Consider the following 18588-nt stretch of genomic DNA (forward strand, 5'->3'; position numbering starts at 1 on the left):
CACAAAAAATAAATAAAAAATACAAAACAGGAAAAAAAAACCCCCAAAACATCAGCCTTAATTTACATAATGCATATAACAGATTACAAAGCCAATGAGGTACAATGTTAATGTACTGATACAGCCTGCAGCCATTTACAGGTTATGCATTTCTACTTACATAGGTGTGTTGTCACTAGGTTTGGTAACAAACAATTTTTTTAAAAAAAGAAAAAAAAAAGATATTGTTCAAAACATCTTTCTGTTTTGTAACACCATAAGCATTTATTTAAAAAAAAAAACAAGCCATTAATACCACTACTTGTATTTATAGCTGCATTCAGCATGTGGATCCACTATAGTCACACAGCTCAGCTAACACAATCGAATTATTGTTTCCTTCATAGAATATCGTGGAAGCACATTGCGATGCCATTTTACTGTACAGTAAGCAGCTGAATGTAATAAATATGAAACAAGGTCTAAAACAAAGAAGAAACTAAATGTTAAAATCCAGCCTTCTATGAATTCGCAACATACTAGGGTGCATTTGTGTGACGGATGAAAATATCACTCATTCAGAAAAAAGGAACCTTCTCAAGGCTGTGTGAAGCACTCCGGCAGCAGAGCTTGTTGCTGTCCCCATCTCAAAAGCTGGGGGTGGGGGGTGGACCTGCCATGCTCTGCATGATGCCCATTTTAACTCTACTCTACTAGTAGACACTGAGCTTGATGAAAGGCCAATGTTTCCTCCAAGAATTCATTTAGATCAAGGGCAGACGACCCTCTGTCTGAACTCTGAAACCATGTGATATCAAAAGTCAAATGAAATTCTTTTGGCTCAAGTAAGCTAAGTGAGCTTCAAACGGAGGGTTAAACACTGGTTCAATGTAGCAGGTCACAGTGAGCCTCGCAGACATAAATAATCTAGCCTGCCTGATACATGATAATATGTGCATAATAGATGGCGTGACTGCGGTTATGACTACACAAGCACCCTGTGGTGGGCTTTAAGCCCAGCAGAGAGGGAACCCATAAATGGATGACCTAATCTAAAAATGTGTTGCGTATGCCTACATGGCCCAGGCGCGGCTGGTTGCTTTTTTTCCACACTGCTAGCTAAATAAAGAGAATTAGCTTGAACCTCACTGACAAAGTGGGGGAGGGAACTGAATAACTAGCAATTCATTTGGAAGAAGTGGGGAGAAAAAAAATACACACAAAAGCTGCATTATGATTTTCACGTGTGCCACGCCGCTGAGGCTATTAGGAGGAAATTTACCAGATCATGCTGGAATGTTCTCATTTAAGTTATTTGTGAAAAGAAAGAAAATAGAGAGAGAGAGAGAGAGAGAGACAGAGGGAGGAGTAGAAAGTAATGTTTAAGAGTGGAAGAACATGAACGCACATGAAAGACGTAGGAAAGGGGAAGACTAAATATGAAAACAGGTTTCTATCAGAAAGGCAGCGCAAGGGAGAGAGAGAGAAAAGATAAAATGCACCAAAAGTGAGAGCACTGCAGCTGTGTAATACATCTATAAATAACTGAAATTACAGCCTGCCAGCACTGCAGTGATTTCAATCTCTCTAGCAGCACGCAGTCCCATGAAAACGGCAGGGACTATTACAGCTAATGAAAAGGTAGAGTAAGCTCCATTTGGGCCGGACACCTTTCCCTCGCTCCCACCCTCTCATTTCCACATGTAGTAAGGTCTCTGGTGACTGACAGGCTCAACTCATAGAGGGCACAAACACACACACACACACACACACACACACACACACACACACACACACACACACACACACACACACACACACACACACACACATCATACACTGTACATAAACTACAGAACAGGGCAGCAGAATTCAACTGAGAATGAAAAGTGATGTATGATTGGACAGTGGGGATGGGGAAAATACTGTACATCCAGTAAACCATGCTAAAGTCTAGCACAGCAAAGCAAATGAATATAGAGGCAAAGGGGAAAAAAGCAGCAATGAGTTCAAGATGGCGGCAGTGCAGCATGAGCCAGTAGCAGAGGAGGTTGTTCAGTTCCTGCCGGCCCCTCCTCCTCCCCCTTGTCCCTCCTCCCTCCCAGCTCTCAGCACAGCTCACTTACCCTTCCTCTTGGCCTCTTCACTGTAGACATGGTGTTTTTTTTCCCTTCCTCTTTCCTCCCCCTCTCCAACCGGCTAACAAAAGCCTTGCCCTTTCGCTGGGTTTCTTCTCTCTCCGTTGCTCACTCACACTTTCTGTTACAAACACACTCACTCTCTCCTTTTCGTTTGTCTCTCACTCTTCCTTGAGCCGTGTGTCCCCCCCTCCCCTCCCTCTCTCCTCGTTTGCCTCCCCTCCTCCTTCCCGGTCAGCTCTTCTCCTCGGGCAGTGCAAGAGCGCCGGATCTGTTCGTCTCCTCCTCCCCCAGCAGGCAGGGCTCAAGAGGAGCGCATGGGAGCTCACTCTCTCTCCTCTCTCTCTCCCACTCGCTCTTTCTCTCTCACCCTCGCCTGTCTCTTCACAGGGTGATGGGGGAGCAGCGCTGTTGGCGGTAGAGGAGGTGCGTGGCAGTCCAGGAAGCTCTCATTCTGCTGCTGTGTGCTGCTTTACTGTCGTCCGGCTTCACCCAAGTCTCCCTCACTCACTCTCTGTGTGTGTGTGTGTGTCAGAGTTGCCTTCCTCTCTCCTCCCCTCTCATTGATTCCTCTTTTTGCCTGCCTTTCGTGAGTGCTCTCAGTGCCTCTCTGAGCCTTCACCCTCTTGTTTCTTGTTCTTTCTTGCTCTTCCCGCTTAGCCGTTTCTCTTTTTGTGCCTCTCCTCGTCTTCTTCACCAGCTGGGATAAGGTAGGTTACTCCTTTTATTACACACAAAAGCCTTTTTTGTGTTATCTTGCTCGCTTGTTTGGCTGATTGTTTTTTCCTCCTTTCTCCCCCACTTATCTTTTTCCTTGTTCTCCCTCGCTGCCCTCCCCTCTCCTTGGCTCGGGCGTGTGTGGCGAGCTCGAGACTCTGGCAGGCAGAGCGGCGGAAAATGAAAGCACAAAGCAGCAAAATGCATCAGCATGAATATTAGAGATGTCGTTAAAACCCAGACTCGTTTTTCTCTCCCTCTCTCTCTCTCTCTCTTACTCACTCTCTCTCTCTCTCTCTCTCGCTCTTTGTAAGGAAGTAGGCCAGCAGATGGTGCTAGCAGTTATTACATTAACTTTCACAACTTAACCCCCAAAGTACTGGATTTCTCCCACGCCACAGATTGTCAACATCGTAGCTTTTCACTTCCTCATATTGGTTACTGATAGTGATATGTTGATTTATAAATAGAACAGCAGATTCCAAGAGAGCCAGAAGAACAAACAGAAAAACTAATTTTCAAAGGCTAAAAATAAATTTCTCATACAAACAGAGTATAACAGACTTTCAACTTCCTAATTAAATCTGGCACACACAGCCTACACTGTCTCCAGCGGTGAATTCAAACACTTTTACCGGGTCAAGGCCAGGTCACCCTGCTACGAGTCTTGGGGGAGGGGTGACCAAGAGTGGAACCTGGGATGTGTCCAAGACATGGAGCTCTTCCTGTGAACCACAAACTTTTTGAGCAAGAAGGCCTTTCAGGGAACTCCTGACAGCACAATGTAGGGAACATGTGCACAGCCTGGCACATGGTATTGGGAATTATTTAGACACAGGCTGGCTTGCCGCCAAGTACAATACCCCCCAATGACTGGGCTAGGCCTGAGCTACTGACGGACGTCATCAGCTGTTTTTAGTCTGTGTTTACTGTGCAAAACAAGGTAAAGCAATATCCTTCCCACACAACACAAAGTCAATTTCAAATGCAGCTGCACACAACACAGTTTGTTGTCTATCCAGTTCAATTCAAGGAGGGACACACTTTTTATGCTGTTTCTAAAAAAAAAAGTTATTCTAATGGCCAAATCTAAGACACCAAGAAACTAAAGGACTAAATGGTTGCATTCATGGGATGAATAATTACCACAATTCAAAACACAAACAGCTTTTGAAACACATGCCATCTGACCAGTCAGGGTGACACAAGCTGCATGGCGGTTGTGAAGACATTAGTAAATAAAACACAGAGTAAGACATCATCCTAGGAAGCAAGGAGTCAGACTTCCAGGCAGGAACACATCCCATATAGTGTTACTTTATATATAACTTATTATATTATTAAATGCCGATCCTCTTCACATGGGTTGTGAGTTTATGGTGTGAAATGTGTGGGGTAGTGTGTTGAGGTTACAATACAATATGGCTTTACACTCCATGTTGTACACATATTCTAACAGCCTTATTCAAAATCTGTATGTGTGTAAATGGAGGTGTTGTTATAGCAGTGGCTTTAGAAATTCTCACACCCTCTCCCTCTGGTTTGCTCTTAAAGCTCTATATTGTCTTTTCTACAGAGATCACAGCCATGTGTGCACAACAATATTCCTTTCTAAGTGTTTGCAGCAGCGTGCCTTGTATCAACCTGCCAAGTCAGGCCTTGGAGTTTGGACTTTAAAGCAGACCACATGCTTGCTGCGAGCAGAGCAACAGCATTTTCTCCAAGCTAAACAAATCTATTGTCAGATAATGTCCACCAGGCTACACTCCCCAAGGATGACTCGACAACACACTCACATTGTAATGAGTCCACAGTCATATATTGCATAGTCATATATTCAATCCGCCCTAGACAAACATAAAAATAAATAAAAATACAGTCTCCTCACAGTCCTCATTAAACTGCAACAGTGAAAACAAAAAAACTTTGTCATTCATTACTTTAACTGCTACAGGTTTACACAAGTATGCAATTTTGTACATCCCACAATGGTTTATCTTCAGGAAAAAAAACCCATCAAGTATTTGAAGAATAAAATAACCTGGTACAATCCTCTAGAGAGTCGGAATAATGCCTCATTTAAAACCAGATTCAGTAACTATGTTGCTTTTAATGAAACATTTTTGCTGCATGGTAAATGTTTTTTCTACCCGGACAAGATTTTAAAAAATGAAGGTGAAAAAAAGAGTATAGCAGTCAACAACATACACATGCTTCAACGGTCACATGGCATGAAGCCACAGCTCCTTGGCAACTAGACAGTTAATATGCAAACAAGCCTGGCAGCTCTGTACAAGGGGAGTGGCTTCCTTTTAGGACAGATGAGGGAGGGGAAAGGAAGAGGGGAGGGAAGTAGAGAAGGGGAGGGGAGTAGCAGAGCTGGTAAAAGGAAGCGGGTGGAAAAAAAAAAATGTGTGTGCGCATAGAGAAGCAGCGTGGCTGCAGAGGCACAGGTGTCTGTCTCTGAACACTCCATTACTTCCTCATCAAAGGGTCTGTATTAGTGCGCCACTGCTCTCATTTCTTGCCTGAACCACCATGAGAGTCTCCACCAACTCACCATTAAGAAAATGGAGAGCTCAGAGCTAGCAATGCACTGGCTGTAAATGACAAGATGGCTAGCACCCACGAGGCTCTAGAGCCAAAAGCCAGCTGTTACTCTCATATCCCAAACATTAATTCCTTATCCAGCTCAAATGCAATGACACCAAGTGTCAGTGACAACACTGTGCGGGATGAAAAAAAGGCTGCACTGGAATAGACAATGCACACACTTCACATTTTTAAATGTTATTTAAGAATTAAATTTGAACAGGTGATTGATAAAACACTACTTCTTTCATATAATGAGGTTTTCACTGGTGAATACGTTTACTGCCGTGTTCTCAAGCTATAAAATACACACAAAATCAAGGACAGCTATTCTGTAGCGGAGACTCAACTGTGTGATTTTGTTTTGTCTTCAGTGACGAATGCTAGATCCAATCTATCCTTGCCATGATTCGGAATTAGACATGCTATGATGAAAATGGATGGTGTCCTGTTTAACCATTTTTCTTTGTAGCCAAAAAACAGAAAGAAAGTTTAAACAGGCCTCAACAATATAATGATTTATGCATTTCTTGGAAAACAAAGCCGGCCTTCAAAATTTAATGAGAATCAATTCACAATATTCTACTATATCTATTTACTATTTTCATTTCATTTTGTAGCACAGAAGTAGATAGTCCACTTAAGTTTCATTTCAGCTCGTATGTTTATAACTTCGCTTTTCTCCGTGGCTGGCTGATGGACCAACAATAGCACAAGCAAGAGTAGCCCACAGACCGGTTTTACCACATACTTCTGATACTGCCCCTATCTGATGATTTATGCTTTCTACAGGTAGATGGGCAGTTTGTAGCTGCCCATAGACATTTAACACACTGCCAATGCACTGCAATCACATGTGCACAATGAAAGATGACATGGACCTTTTAACTAGGGAGCTCACAGAGTAAAGACCACTTGATGACTGTTTGAGCTGAACCTGTTATTTGTGTTCTTACCTACACCTCAGTCTGGAAAAATTTTGGATGACCATGACTGTTTAATTTCAGCCAGGTTGTATGTTTTGAAAGGATATGGGCAGGTTATTCATTCACCTTCCAAACAGGTGTCCTACTTTAGAATAACAGAAATTGTTTTGCAAATATTTAAACTTAAAAAACAAAACATTGACACCCATGAAAGAGGTTTTGGCTTTCTCCTTCAGAAAAAACAAAACAAACAAACACCAGAACTGCTATTTTTCACAAGGACTTTCTAAGCTGGGTTTAATATACTTAAGATCAAAATGTATTTTTCTTTTTCATATGGTGAAATTTAAGAGGGAAATTGAGAGACCTCACTGAAGTCGCTTCCTGAACTATGTGCCAGTTGTTCTTATATTCTGAGTCACCCCCTAAACATTTAAACCAGGAAGAAGCCAGCTTTGAATATTTTTAATAAACTTTAAATTAGACATAGTTTTTCTCTGTCTTCTGCAAGTGTGAAAGGTGTTAAACCATCAAAATGCTTGTAATGTAGGTGTTTTTAAAAAGGTGATGCTGCAGCTAGAAATAACAATTGGTCACATGGGAGTTGTTCAGGCCACTTTCATCTTACTATTAGTTCAAAACATTTTGTATAATACAGATAATTATAATGCTGCATCCACTGGGTTAACCATTCAATAAACCCAACAATGAATGAGTGAATGAGCATGGAAACTGTACTAGCCTCAGGAGAAACAACACCATCAGCACACTATGCATTGTGTGTGCACATGTATGCATCTGTGAAGATAATTATAGATAACGTACAAGTAAACCAGGATCTCAAAGCCGAAAAGGAAAAAAAACAAATACAATACCCCGTTTTCTTTCCTCCATCCTTTAACAAACAAACATTCTCCAACAGACTGCATGATCTTTACATCAGGGTTATTTCAGTAAAAATACAACACTAAGTGTACTGGATACAGTTAACTAACTAATAGGTCCAGGAAATTGAAGGACAGGCTTTACAAATGTAATCATGCTACACTCCTTAGAAGCACAACAACAGATCCAACAGGCTTTCATAAAGAAAGACCATATATCCTTGTGTTTGTGCAATGCACTATTTGACTTCTTCCTTTATTTAAACAAGTTCAGCGCTGAAAGACATTCCTAATTCCAACAAAAAGCCTTTTGGGCGCAGATGGGATATAGGTATAGTATGCTGGACGTAATCATCTAGCTATGTCAGTATTAAACACTAGGGGGTGACTGTGAGGAGACAAAGCAGGAATGCAAGGTATAGAGAAAAGATGTCTACAGCCACCTTATGTGATTCACATCCAAGTATGAGTCCAGAGTAAATGTCAGGCCTTTGTCTAAATTCCACCAATAACGCAAAAGAGGGAAAAAAAAAGAGGAAATTGATTTTACATTAAACAGCATTGTTTTTAACTCCTGAAGTACTATCACAAATGGGTAAATATTTGAAACTGTTTCTCTCTTTGACTTACTACCCACTTAACCAAATAAAACTGAAGCACTGTCTGCCCCGCAGCAGTGTTTCTAAAGTTACTAATTAAACTAAAGCCATGTGAATAGCAATAACGTCTTTCATTATGCTGATGACTAGATTTAAAATCATATTTTGTTAATTAACTGAGGAAAATAAACTCAGGCCTCTGTTTTGTGTTTGCTTTGCTTATGATGCTCATTTTCCCAGTGATTCCAAAAAATTAAAACATTTTAAAAAATTAACAGCCATGACGTGGGTTTGGGACTTGGTCAGAATACATAGCATGGTCTAGTCTGGGCTCTTTGACAACCAGGGCCAATGACTGAGAAGAGAGAGAGCAATTCTAAGTAGGACATTTGCCCCTCTTGCATCTTTAAGTGTCAGCTCAGAGGGCAGACACTCAGTGAGATTTAAGATGATATTTCAAGGACTAGCACTGCTTGCATGCACGAATGAGTAGGAGTCAAAATGAAAGCAAGAGACCATCCATCCAGAGAGGGACAACTCTCACAATTAGTAGCTGACAAACACACTTTACATACCAGCAGTGCAACTGAGCCTCACTTCTGAGTACTGGTTAATATAATTAGTATACTTTATTCTTGACATTCAAAACAAATCTGTGTATGTCTTATCGCACATAAACACCCCCACACACTCGGTCTTATCTTTGTGGAAGTGCTATCTAGTTGTATGTCACTTTCAAACAGAGGAGAGGACCCTATCCTAGACAGAATATAAAACAATAAGCCAATGTGACAACACCAGTTAGTGAAGTCCTGTCATGAAGGGTCAGTTTTGACTATTGCCATCTTGTTGCTTTGAAACTGGACTTTTCAAGCAAGAAGTGTAACTAAGAAACTGATGGACGGTGCATCATAATTTATATGAACTTTCTCAGTCTTGCCACCCCCTATTTATACATCACAGTTTAAGTGTAGGGAGAGTTTGGAAACTCATCTATTCCCTACAAAATCAGTTTTTATGTTGAATCAAAAAAGTTATTTGAGCTACTTGTATTGTAATATTTTTGATTCACATGCATTCTCCCAAATATATTTCTGTAGACGGTCTACTGTTAGTCTCAAATGCGAGAAAAGGCTTATGCTCCAAGATGATAGATCCAAGATGATAGATCCAAGATGGCGCTGCGTATGGATGCCCTGGTGCTTCAGTGCGTTACTTCTGTTTTGTTTTTGTGCATAACTTCTGTGTCTGGGCACTCCTCTGGATATTCTTACACCAGAGAAGAGCTTCTTAACTACAGGACTACAACACCTGTGGATTTACTTCCAATATTTGTCGCATCTGCGGCAGATTTACTGCAGACTTTGATCAGGAAAGTGAGACGCCAAAGGAGAGGAAAGCGAGCCGGTGCACTCGTGCGTCTGAGGAGACGCGGACTGCGGACTGCTCTTCCTGGGATCTTCCTTTCCAACGTACGCTCACTCAGGAATAAGATGGACGAGCTGGCCATGATGAGAAGCATGAACAGAGACTTTGCCTCCTCCTGTGTCTTATGTTTTACGGAGTCGTGGCTCTGTGAGGACATCCCGGACTGAGCGCTCAAGCTGGAGGGTTTTCATCTGCTGCGCGCGGACCGGCAGGCCTCTCTCTCTGGTAAGACCACAGGTGGAGGTGTCTGCTTCTACATTAATAGTGGTTGGTGCACAGATGTAACAGTGATTGCTCAGCACTGCTCTTCCTCTCTGGAATACCTTTTTATTCACTGCAAACCGTTTTGTTCTCCGCGGGAGTTTGCTTCATTCATCTTGGCCGCTGTTTACATCCCGCCAGATGCAGATGTGCAGGCAGCTCAGTGCGCACTCGCGGAGCAGATACTGCACATGGAGCGGACATTCCCGGACTCTCTCATTATTGCTCTTGGGGACTTTAACAAAGCCAATCTGAGCCAAGAGTTTCCCAAATACAAGCAGTATATTAAATGCCCGACCAGAGAGGAGAGAACATTAGACCACTGTTACAGCACGATCAGCGGGGCCTATCGTGCGGTGTCCCGCGCTTCACTTGGACTTTCTGACCACGTCATGATCCACCTGATCCCCGCGTACAGACAGAGGCTTAAGCTCTCCAAACCTGTCGTGAGGACTAAAAAACTGTGGAGCAACGAGGCTGTGGAGGAGCTTCGCACGTGTTTGGAGTCTACAGACTGGGACACAATAAAGGCTGCTTTTAACAGCTTGGACGAGTTTACGGACACTGTCACCTCCTATATCCACTTCTATGAGGACAGCATTGTGCCATCACGCACCAGGGGGAGTTATAACAATGACAAACCCTGGTTTACTCCTAAACTCAAAAAGCTGTGGCTGGAAAAGAGAAAGGCATTCAGAAGCGGAGACAGGGACTGCTACAGAGAGGCCAAGTACAGGTTCACTAAAGAAGTGGACATTGCTAAACATCAGCACTCTGAGAAGATGCAGGAGCAGATCTCAGAGAATGACTCGGCCTCTGTGTGGAAAAGTTTTAGGAATATCACCAACTACAAGCCTAAAACCCACCACTCCACTGATGACTTGCTCTTGGCCAACACCCTTAACGACTTTTACTGCCGTTTTGACGAGCCATCAGACAGCCTTCACACCTCCAACGGTCCCAACAATAGAGACACTTTGGACACTCATTCCCCCACCTCTCCCCCCTCCATAGAGCCATCACCACCATCAAACACTTCACCTACAACACCTCCCTCCACACCCAACACCAAGGAGGATTTCACACCACCTCCTCCCACCACAACTCTTCATATTCATGAAGCAGATGTGAGGAAGCAGTTTAAGAGTCTGAATGCTCGAAAAGCTCCTGGCCCAGACGGTGTGTCTCCTGCCACCCTCAGACACTGTGCAAACGAGCTGGCCCCAGTGTTTTCTGGCATTTTCAACTCCTCACTGCAGGCATGTCATGTGCCTGCCTGCTTCAAGTCCTCTACCATAATCCCTGTCCCCAAGAAACCTAGGATCACTGGACTAAATGACTACAGACCTGTGGCTCTGACATCTGTGGTCATGAAGTCATTTGAGCGCCTGGTTCTCTCCTACCTCAAGACCCTCACGGCCCCCCTCCTGGACCCCCTGCAGTTTGCATACAGAGCCAACAGGTCTGTAGACGACGCTATTAACATGGCTCTACACTTCATCCTGCAGCATCTGGACTCCCCAGGAACCTACGCCAGGATCCTGTTTGTGGACTTTAGCTCTGCCATCAACACCATCCTTCCAGACCATCTCCAAGGCAAGCTTTCCCAGATGAATGTGCCTGATTCCATCTGCCGGTGGATCACTGACTTCCTGACGGACAGGAAGCAGCATGTGAGGCTGGGAAAGAATGTCTCGGACTCCCGGACCATCAGCACCGGCTCCCCACCACTAACACATGACCCTACGCTGTGTTCACTGCATCATTCCATGTTTGGCACTGATCACCACCTGCACTCATGTATATATCTATCTACTTAGCACTTTTAATTCTTATTTTTATGTCTATATAAGCGTTGTCTGACAGTATGTTTGCACTAAGTACCGCAGCAATTTCCTAATGTTGTAAACCTGCTCAACATTTGGCAATAAAACCCTTTCTGATTCTGATTCTGATGCTGCCCAAGATAACTAGCATTGCCTCCCTGCTGTATTTTCCAATCCACATCAGCCTCTTTACTTCACTTTAATGTGGAAATAAACCCTACTAATAAGGGATGACTCAGTTTGCATTTTTCAAGGTAAACTCATAACTCTTATTGGTGGTAACTCCATCACTGATCACCCCAGCTGGCCAATCAACACTGTTTTTCCTTTCAACTCTGATAAATCCTGAGCTCTGCACTCTTTAAAAACATCTGTAGCCATGGCATTGATTCATCATCAGAACAAAACCAGAGAATACAGGAGGACCTCTCTATCTGTTATCTTGATTTAAATTAAAGCTTAATGTAAAAGTCTGTTTGCAGAGATACTCAGTTATTTCCCCCCTACCTCAATGGGCGTGTTTGCAAATGAAAGAAAAAAAGTGTGGTGCCTTTTGAAGAAGGGATGAGAGACAGACAAGCTATTTAATACTCACAGCAACAGAATGAACGGAACAAGTTAGAACTTTAAGCATAAAGAAAAAAAGAAGCAGCAGCAAATTCAATGACTTAACAGTTTTAACTTTGTAGGTGATATCCACAAATGTACGCCCACTAATTACGGTAGGCTCGTTATGATCATTCAACACCATATATGCACAAATGTCTCCTGCTGGTATAGCCTTACATGTCAGGCTGGAATTAATAAAATAAATCCAATTGTGTCTCTTTATTTCGCTAGCAGTCGAGCTAGTTGGATAGCTTTGCTGTGTGTTTGAGCCACACAGTACACAAACATGGACATGGACAGTGCCACCTTTGCATGACTTGTCCCAGCAAAAGTGGTTTCACTTACTGGGAATCTCACAAGAGGGCAACAAGACCGATTCAGAAGATTGCCCAACCCTACCATATTCACACAGTGGAGACTTGTCAATCACAATTTAGGCCCACTCTAAAGGATACCCTGCGTTACTGTACTTTTTCACTATCAACTGAAATGATAAACTAATAAACATCATAACAATCATAGATCAACTGAGCAGTAGGGTGGTTTCCATTTTCATTTGTAAACTCCTACTTCTACAAATGGACATCCAGATGAGTTACCTGGTCATGAGAAAGAATGCACGTTAAAGGAATCAGTGTGTCTGTCCTTTATATTGATTGATTGATTGATCATACTTTATTCATCCCGAGGGAAAGTGGGTTATGTAGTCCATGGTCCATTCTCAGGGCTATGTGCTCATTCTAAAGTCAAATTTCATGGGATTTTGTTCATGCTGGAAGACCCCACTAAGGCAGAAACAATTTAATATGGGGACCAATCTGAATTGCTTTCTTAAAAATTGTGAAACGGGACATTTGCCTCGGTGGAGGATGTGCTTTGAAAGTGCCCTTCTAGAGGTTTTTTGAGTTAGTGTGTGCTGTGGTTGTTCTGAGTAATGATGTGGTGCTCTCTGAATCAGAGATGGCACAGCAGGTCAGACACCAGGCAGTGAAGTGGAACTGAACTGTGCAAAACAAGCAAGCCGGATGATGCCATTCATTAATGGGAACATCGGTGCAAACTGAAGAGTGGAGCCGAGAGGAGGTCCCTTAGGATGCAAGAGAGAGAGAGAGAGAAGGAGAGAGAGAGGGAGCCAGACAGAGACAGAAGGAGAGGGAGGGAGGATGGGAGGGATGTGGTGGAAGAGAACTCAGCAAAGGGCTTACTGCCAGACCTTTACAGCTCCTTCATTATTGAAGCAGTGCAAAGGCAGAGCAGGGCCAGTGCCTGCGTAAGGAGGAACACACATAGAGGCAACCACGTACATTCATGCACAAGAAGCACAGTGCAGGTGTGTAGTCAACCTACAGCCTTCAAGATTTGATGAAGTGAGGACTTTTTTTTTCCCCCAAGCTTTGATTTCTACCTTCTCCTGTGCGCATGGCAGATATCTATGAAACAAAGAGAGCGAGAGTGCAGAGCAAAAGCGTTTTCCCTGCAAAAATGGAAAAAAAGGAAAAGAATTACCTTAGTTACATCTTAACTTTATATTAAGATAATGACATTTTAATAGTTAAATCCAAATTATAGATCATTTTTATGACATGTCTCATAAGCTGCAACATAAAACTGAGTTGTTGTTTTTTTTTTCAAGCTAATATGCAATCTGAGCTAAAGGTAAAGAAGGTAAAAGAGCATGGTGAGGTCTAACAAGATCGGGTCGTCACCCCCAAGCCAACTGAGGCATAACGTAATTCACACCTCATCAGGGGTTCCCTGTTGACTAATTTACTAGTCAATTAAACATGAAAGAAAAAATACACTCAAATTGAGAACAATGAAAAAGGAATGGAAACTGTATCCAAACAAATGTGGTTACACACTGCTCCTGTCGAGTTGCTACGTGCCAATTTACTCACTCATTTTTTTGGTCAAACTACTGCAGTCATCTGTCTTACTTTACCCCTTACTAGTGGTAGGTGGGTGTGTTATCATTACTTCCATTTTCCCAAGCTATCAAGCTCATTGCTGACATCACTGGTATGGACCAATCATCTTTCGGCCCATCATCTTCAAGCCAATCGGCCTCCACTTTGTGCACTTTCACTCAGTGCTCATCAGCCATTCTCCCTCAAATTCAAATTCAAATTTTATTTGTCACACACACACACACACACACACACACACACACACACAACCATACACAGTATGACATGAGGTGAAATGCTTATAGCTGTGCAATGCCCGACCATTAAATGACAGTAGGTTTACAGTAAGATATACAATGAAATATTCAAATTTACAGGTTACCTTCGTGTAAACCACCTGCTCCTCATCTCCGCCTCTCTCACATTACCAAGAGCTTCATCCAAGCCTCTGTCTTCATCACCACCACCAGCATCTAGACTCCAGGGGGTCTTGCCTAAGTCATCACTAGGAATCTGTACAGCTGTGATGGGCCATTAAACTCTAGTTGCCAAATAGCTTAATTCAATCATGACTCGTGTTCAATCCACCCTAATGATCTTTTCTTATTAAACTTAAAGCTAACTGAAGTGAAATTAACAATATATGATTAGTTTAACCAACTAGCATTTCTGGTGCCAACATTTCATCAGCTAGTCAACTAGTCACACATTTCACTAGTCCCTTGTGGGGACTATATTCCTGGCTTTACTTAAATTGACAAATTTGTCCATCTTTTGTACTAGTATGAAATCACCTTAAGTCAAAGACAGACAGCTGTCAGCCACAAATGTCTAAATGTCTAGTGGCAGGGACGAGTTATGGCCAGAGAAGAAGCAGCTTCACTGCTGATAATGTTACAGCTGAACCCCAAAATAAACACAGAAATGCAGGGTTTAAAACACACTTAATTTCATAGTTATTCAGTTTCAAACAGACTGTCAAATTTTCATCAGTAGAGAACAACATTATGAAATGTTTGGCCACAAAATCTAAACTAAGGCTCTTCAGGTTTGTTTTCCTGATGCATTATTGAACAAAGTACAAGAAACGATAATTATATTTGATAAAATTTGTAATTTCAAGACTATTTTGATTTTTTTTTTTAATCACAAAATAAAATACAAAAGAGTCCAAAATATATATAACTGAGTCAGAAATACTAAAATGAAGTATAAATATATTAAAACTATAGTTAGGTAAATTACATGACTAAATATACTGGTACCATCCATGCTCTTATTCAATGGCAATGAAACAAGTTGTATGAATCATTTCAACAGTATTTGTACTATTTTATTTTTACGTTTTTAATTCTTTTCCACTATGATCTCAAAATTGTAATGCAGATTTATGGTGTGTGAAAAACTCGGAAGTTATTTTATGCTATCTGCATTTCTTCTACAAATATTCCACATTTAAATTACAAAAAATAATTTTGCAGTTTTTAAAGGGAGCAAGTTAAAGCAAGTCTTCAATTATGCTTCTGATTTCAGCTTTATTAAAAAAAAAAATCTTGGCTATGGTTGAGTTTAATGTTTTCAGAATGTACTTGTAATGTAAATGTATTTTTTAACATACAATATATGTATTAATTTTACTGGTGTGACCTGGTTGAAATCAAACTGGGCTATAGACACTACAGTACAGCATAACCCCCTTACCTCACTCTAAGACTGCAGACTTACTTTCCTAATGTACTTAAAAGTAAAGTGGGAGGTGCAGCTTCAGCTTCCAGACCACTCTTTTGTGGAACCAGTTCCCAGGTTGGATTTAGGAGAGAGAGACACTTACTCTACTTTTAAGATTAGGCTTAAAACTTTCCTTTTTGATAAAGTTAGGGCTGGATCAGATTACTCTGAATCCTCCCTTAGTTACGCTGCAGTAGGTCTAGGCTACTGGGGACTCCACATGATGCATTGTTTCTTTTTCACTCACTATGTATTTATACACCACTCTGTATTTAATCATTAGCTATTATTAATCTCTGGCTCTCTTTCACAGTGTGTCTCGTCTTGTCTTCCTCCCCTCATCCCAACCAGCCGACACATATGGTCGCCCCTGCCTAAGTTCTGCCGGAGGTTTCTTGCTGTTAAAAGGGAGTTTTTCCCTTCCCATTCTCTCCAAAGTGATTGCTTTAAGGGGGTCAAACAATTGTTGGGGTTTTCTGTTTTCTTTGTCTCTAAGGGAATGGGGTTTTGGGGGCTAACAGAAAGAGAGAAACTGCATAGAGCATGCAAGACTACAGCTCTGCTTGGTCCCAACTCTACATAGTTATGCATCACACAAACAGCAGGTGCTGCTCTCTCAAACCCATTATTTTCAGTGGCTTTCACAGTACAACAAAGAATGACTGGACCTTGTGGTAACTTAAAATGGGCCTTGGGGTGTTGATGAAGCAGCTAAGTATGATTAACTCAGTTGCATCCGCACTTTATATACGGATATAGCATTGTCCACATAACTGTTTGCATTTGTTAAAACAGGCCCAAGAAAAATCCTGGTGCCAAAAAAGTCCACCGGAGGATTAAATGACTACAGGCCTGTCGTGCTAACATCCGTGGCTGTGAAGTCCTTTGAAAGACTTGTGTTAAGCCACCAGAAGGACATTGCACTGGAAGTTCACCTAGCTTCCACCTGTCAGTGGATCACCAGACCATTAGCACCAGCCTCATCCAGGGATGTGTTCTCTCCGCTGCTCGACTCTCTCTAGACATGAGTGCATCTCAGGAGAACCATATGTGAAACTCCTATAGTTCATCAAGGACACCACTGTCATTGGTCTGATCCAGAAATATGACGTGTCCGCATACAGACAGGAAGTGGATCCCCGCAATCTGAAGTGGTCCTCACATATAGACTCTGTCTGAAAGAAGGCCCAGCAGACGTTGTACTTCCTGCGGCTACTCAGGAAGTTCAACTTGCCACTGAAGCTGCTGGTCACGTTCTACACTATCATCATCCAATCTGTCCTATGCATGTCAATCATTGTCTGGTTCAGCTCGGCCACAAAGCAGGACAAGGCCAGACTGGAAAGGACAATCATGTCTGCAGAGAGGATCATCGGTGCTGATGTTCCCTCCATCCAGGACCTGTACAGGTCCAGGGCTAGAAGATGGGCAAAACAGCGCTACAGGATGTCATTTACTAAAACCTAAAACATTTGCTTTGACCACAGTTAAGGTAAAAAAAAGATAACCGCCCCCCCCCCAAAAAAAAAACAAAACCCCATCTGCAAACGTACAAATAGCAGCTGTTGATATAGCAGGTGTGAAACACCTCCAAACGGCTGGTGTTTGCTAGTTTTGCTGAACAAAAGAGAACGGCTTTGATTGAACTGATGGATTGTGTCATTGTCACCAATATGCGATCCAGTTTTTTAAATCAGTATCAGATTAATATTTGGTTCAAATACTTGACTGGCACATGGCTAATATGGTTAAGAGTGGGGTAACTTACTTAACAGAACTCTGTGCATTTTCCTGTTGTTTCTGGATATTTAAAAAGCAAAAATTAAATTGAAGCTTGATGAAATGAAATTTTAATGGCTGTTTTTTGTTTTGTTTTCTGTTTTTTTTTTTTTCTTTAATGGGTTTCAGATATGTTTTTACAGAGTACTACTCATTTTCCTTTGGAAGGCCAACACCTCTTTGACGGTGACCAACATTTTTTTTATCATATGCAAGAAAAACCATGGCTCCATGTGGATTACATTTTGTAGGTTTGCTACAGCATGATCAATATAAAAAAATATATACCCAAAAAGACACAAATAAAAGTCAGATTTTCACATTAAAGGCCCAAAATTAAGGTGACTGAAATACTCTTGTCATTTTTTTAACCTTTGCAAAGCCTGTCTGGCAACACTGTAGCCTGACCCACAAAACGGGGAGCAATGATTGATTATGACATACCGGTTTCAACAGTCAACCCTCTTCTGCTAAGGTAAACAGTCAACTGAGTAAGTCAAATGTTGTTAAAAAAATTAAAAACAAAAAACACACACACAAGCATAACACACAATAAAAGTCTCCACTTACAACGTCCGCATCCATGGCAACTATTTAATGACTTCCTACTGACACAAACCTGTTTGCTGAAGTTACAAATCACTAAGCCAACTGCCGTCTCTCGGGACAATACAATTGACATTTAGTTTGTCAAAGTCAAGCTGTGGTGCAAAAACCACAGACTGGAACAGAATGACAGACTTATGCACTTATTCCAGTCGTATTCACTTTAGATAACTTTCTTTAAGTTTTTAGTCATATTAAGGGTTTGCTTTTATCCTCTCAATTTTCTCACTCATTGTATTAGGTGTAAACACAAGGACAAAGGGGTCATTACTCCTCTGCGTCTTTTCTTATTTCATCTGTTGCACCCTATACTGAAATAATTTACAAGTGATTTTTAAGCTGTCCCCCTTGAACTGAATCTTTTCATACTCAGAGACACTGTGGTAGTCCAACCGCCCTTTCTGCCAGTCAAAGGTTAGCGTGAGTTCAAGAAGGTTGCGTCACAACCAAAAAGACATTCCAGTCACATACACACACAAAAAAAAAACCTCCACATTTTGACCGCTGGGCAAACACTCACCCACCCATCACCCCCGAAAATATTCAAAGCCATTTAATCCCTGGAGAAGGAGGCAAAAGAGAGTAGAAAGGAAAGAAAAGCAGCATAAA

The 18588-nt window shown here is 41.8% G+C and overlaps 2 protein-coding genes across 6 annotated transcripts in view; one reads left to right on the forward strand and one right to left on the reverse strand.

Annotated features, from left to right (window-relative positions):
- chd9 (chromodomain helicase DNA binding protein 9) overlaps positions 1–18588 on the reverse strand; it is a 74249-nt gene that overhangs the window by 43438 nt on the left and 12223 nt on the right. Inside the window, exon 1 of one of the 5 annotated variants that reach the window (XM_006779783.3) lies at positions 2106–3129. The exons of the other annotated variants lie outside the window; for them this stretch is intronic. Coding sequence (XP_006779846.2) covers positions 2106–2135 — 30 coding nt within the window. The 5' untranslated portion in view covers positions 2136–3129. Of the gene's footprint in view, positions 1–2105; positions 3130–18588 lie in introns of those variants that run through there. 5 annotated transcript variants of the gene reach the window in all.
- Positions 2519–16616, forward strand: LOC148106287 (uncharacterized). Its single transcript, XM_087840617.1, has 3 exons — positions 2519–2827; positions 9186–11276; positions 16390–16616. Exons 2-3 carry the CDS (start codon positions 9716–9718, stop codon positions 16614–16616), a joined length of 1788 nt encoding a protein of 595 aa, XP_087696743.1. The 5' UTR covers positions 2519–2827; positions 9186–9715.

Source organism: Neolamprologus brichardi, chromosome 1, assembly GCF_056152115.1.
Source record: "Neolamprologus brichardi isolate AB-2024 chromosome 1, ASM5615211v1, whole genome shotgun sequence".
Taxonomy (NCBI): domain Eukaryota; kingdom Metazoa; phylum Chordata; class Actinopteri; order Cichliformes; family Cichlidae; genus Neolamprologus; species Neolamprologus brichardi.

Bases quoted from the DNA above. Each gene is read 5' to 3' on its own strand.
- LOC148106287 (XM_087840617.1), top strand. From the start codon at position 9,716: ATGGAGCGGACATTCCCGGACTCTCTCATTATTGCTCTTGGGGACTTT. The intron at 11,277-16,389 runs GTTCACTGCATC...TTGTTAAAACAG, and splicing joins AACACATGACCCTACGCTGT to GCCCAAGAAAAATCCTGGTG.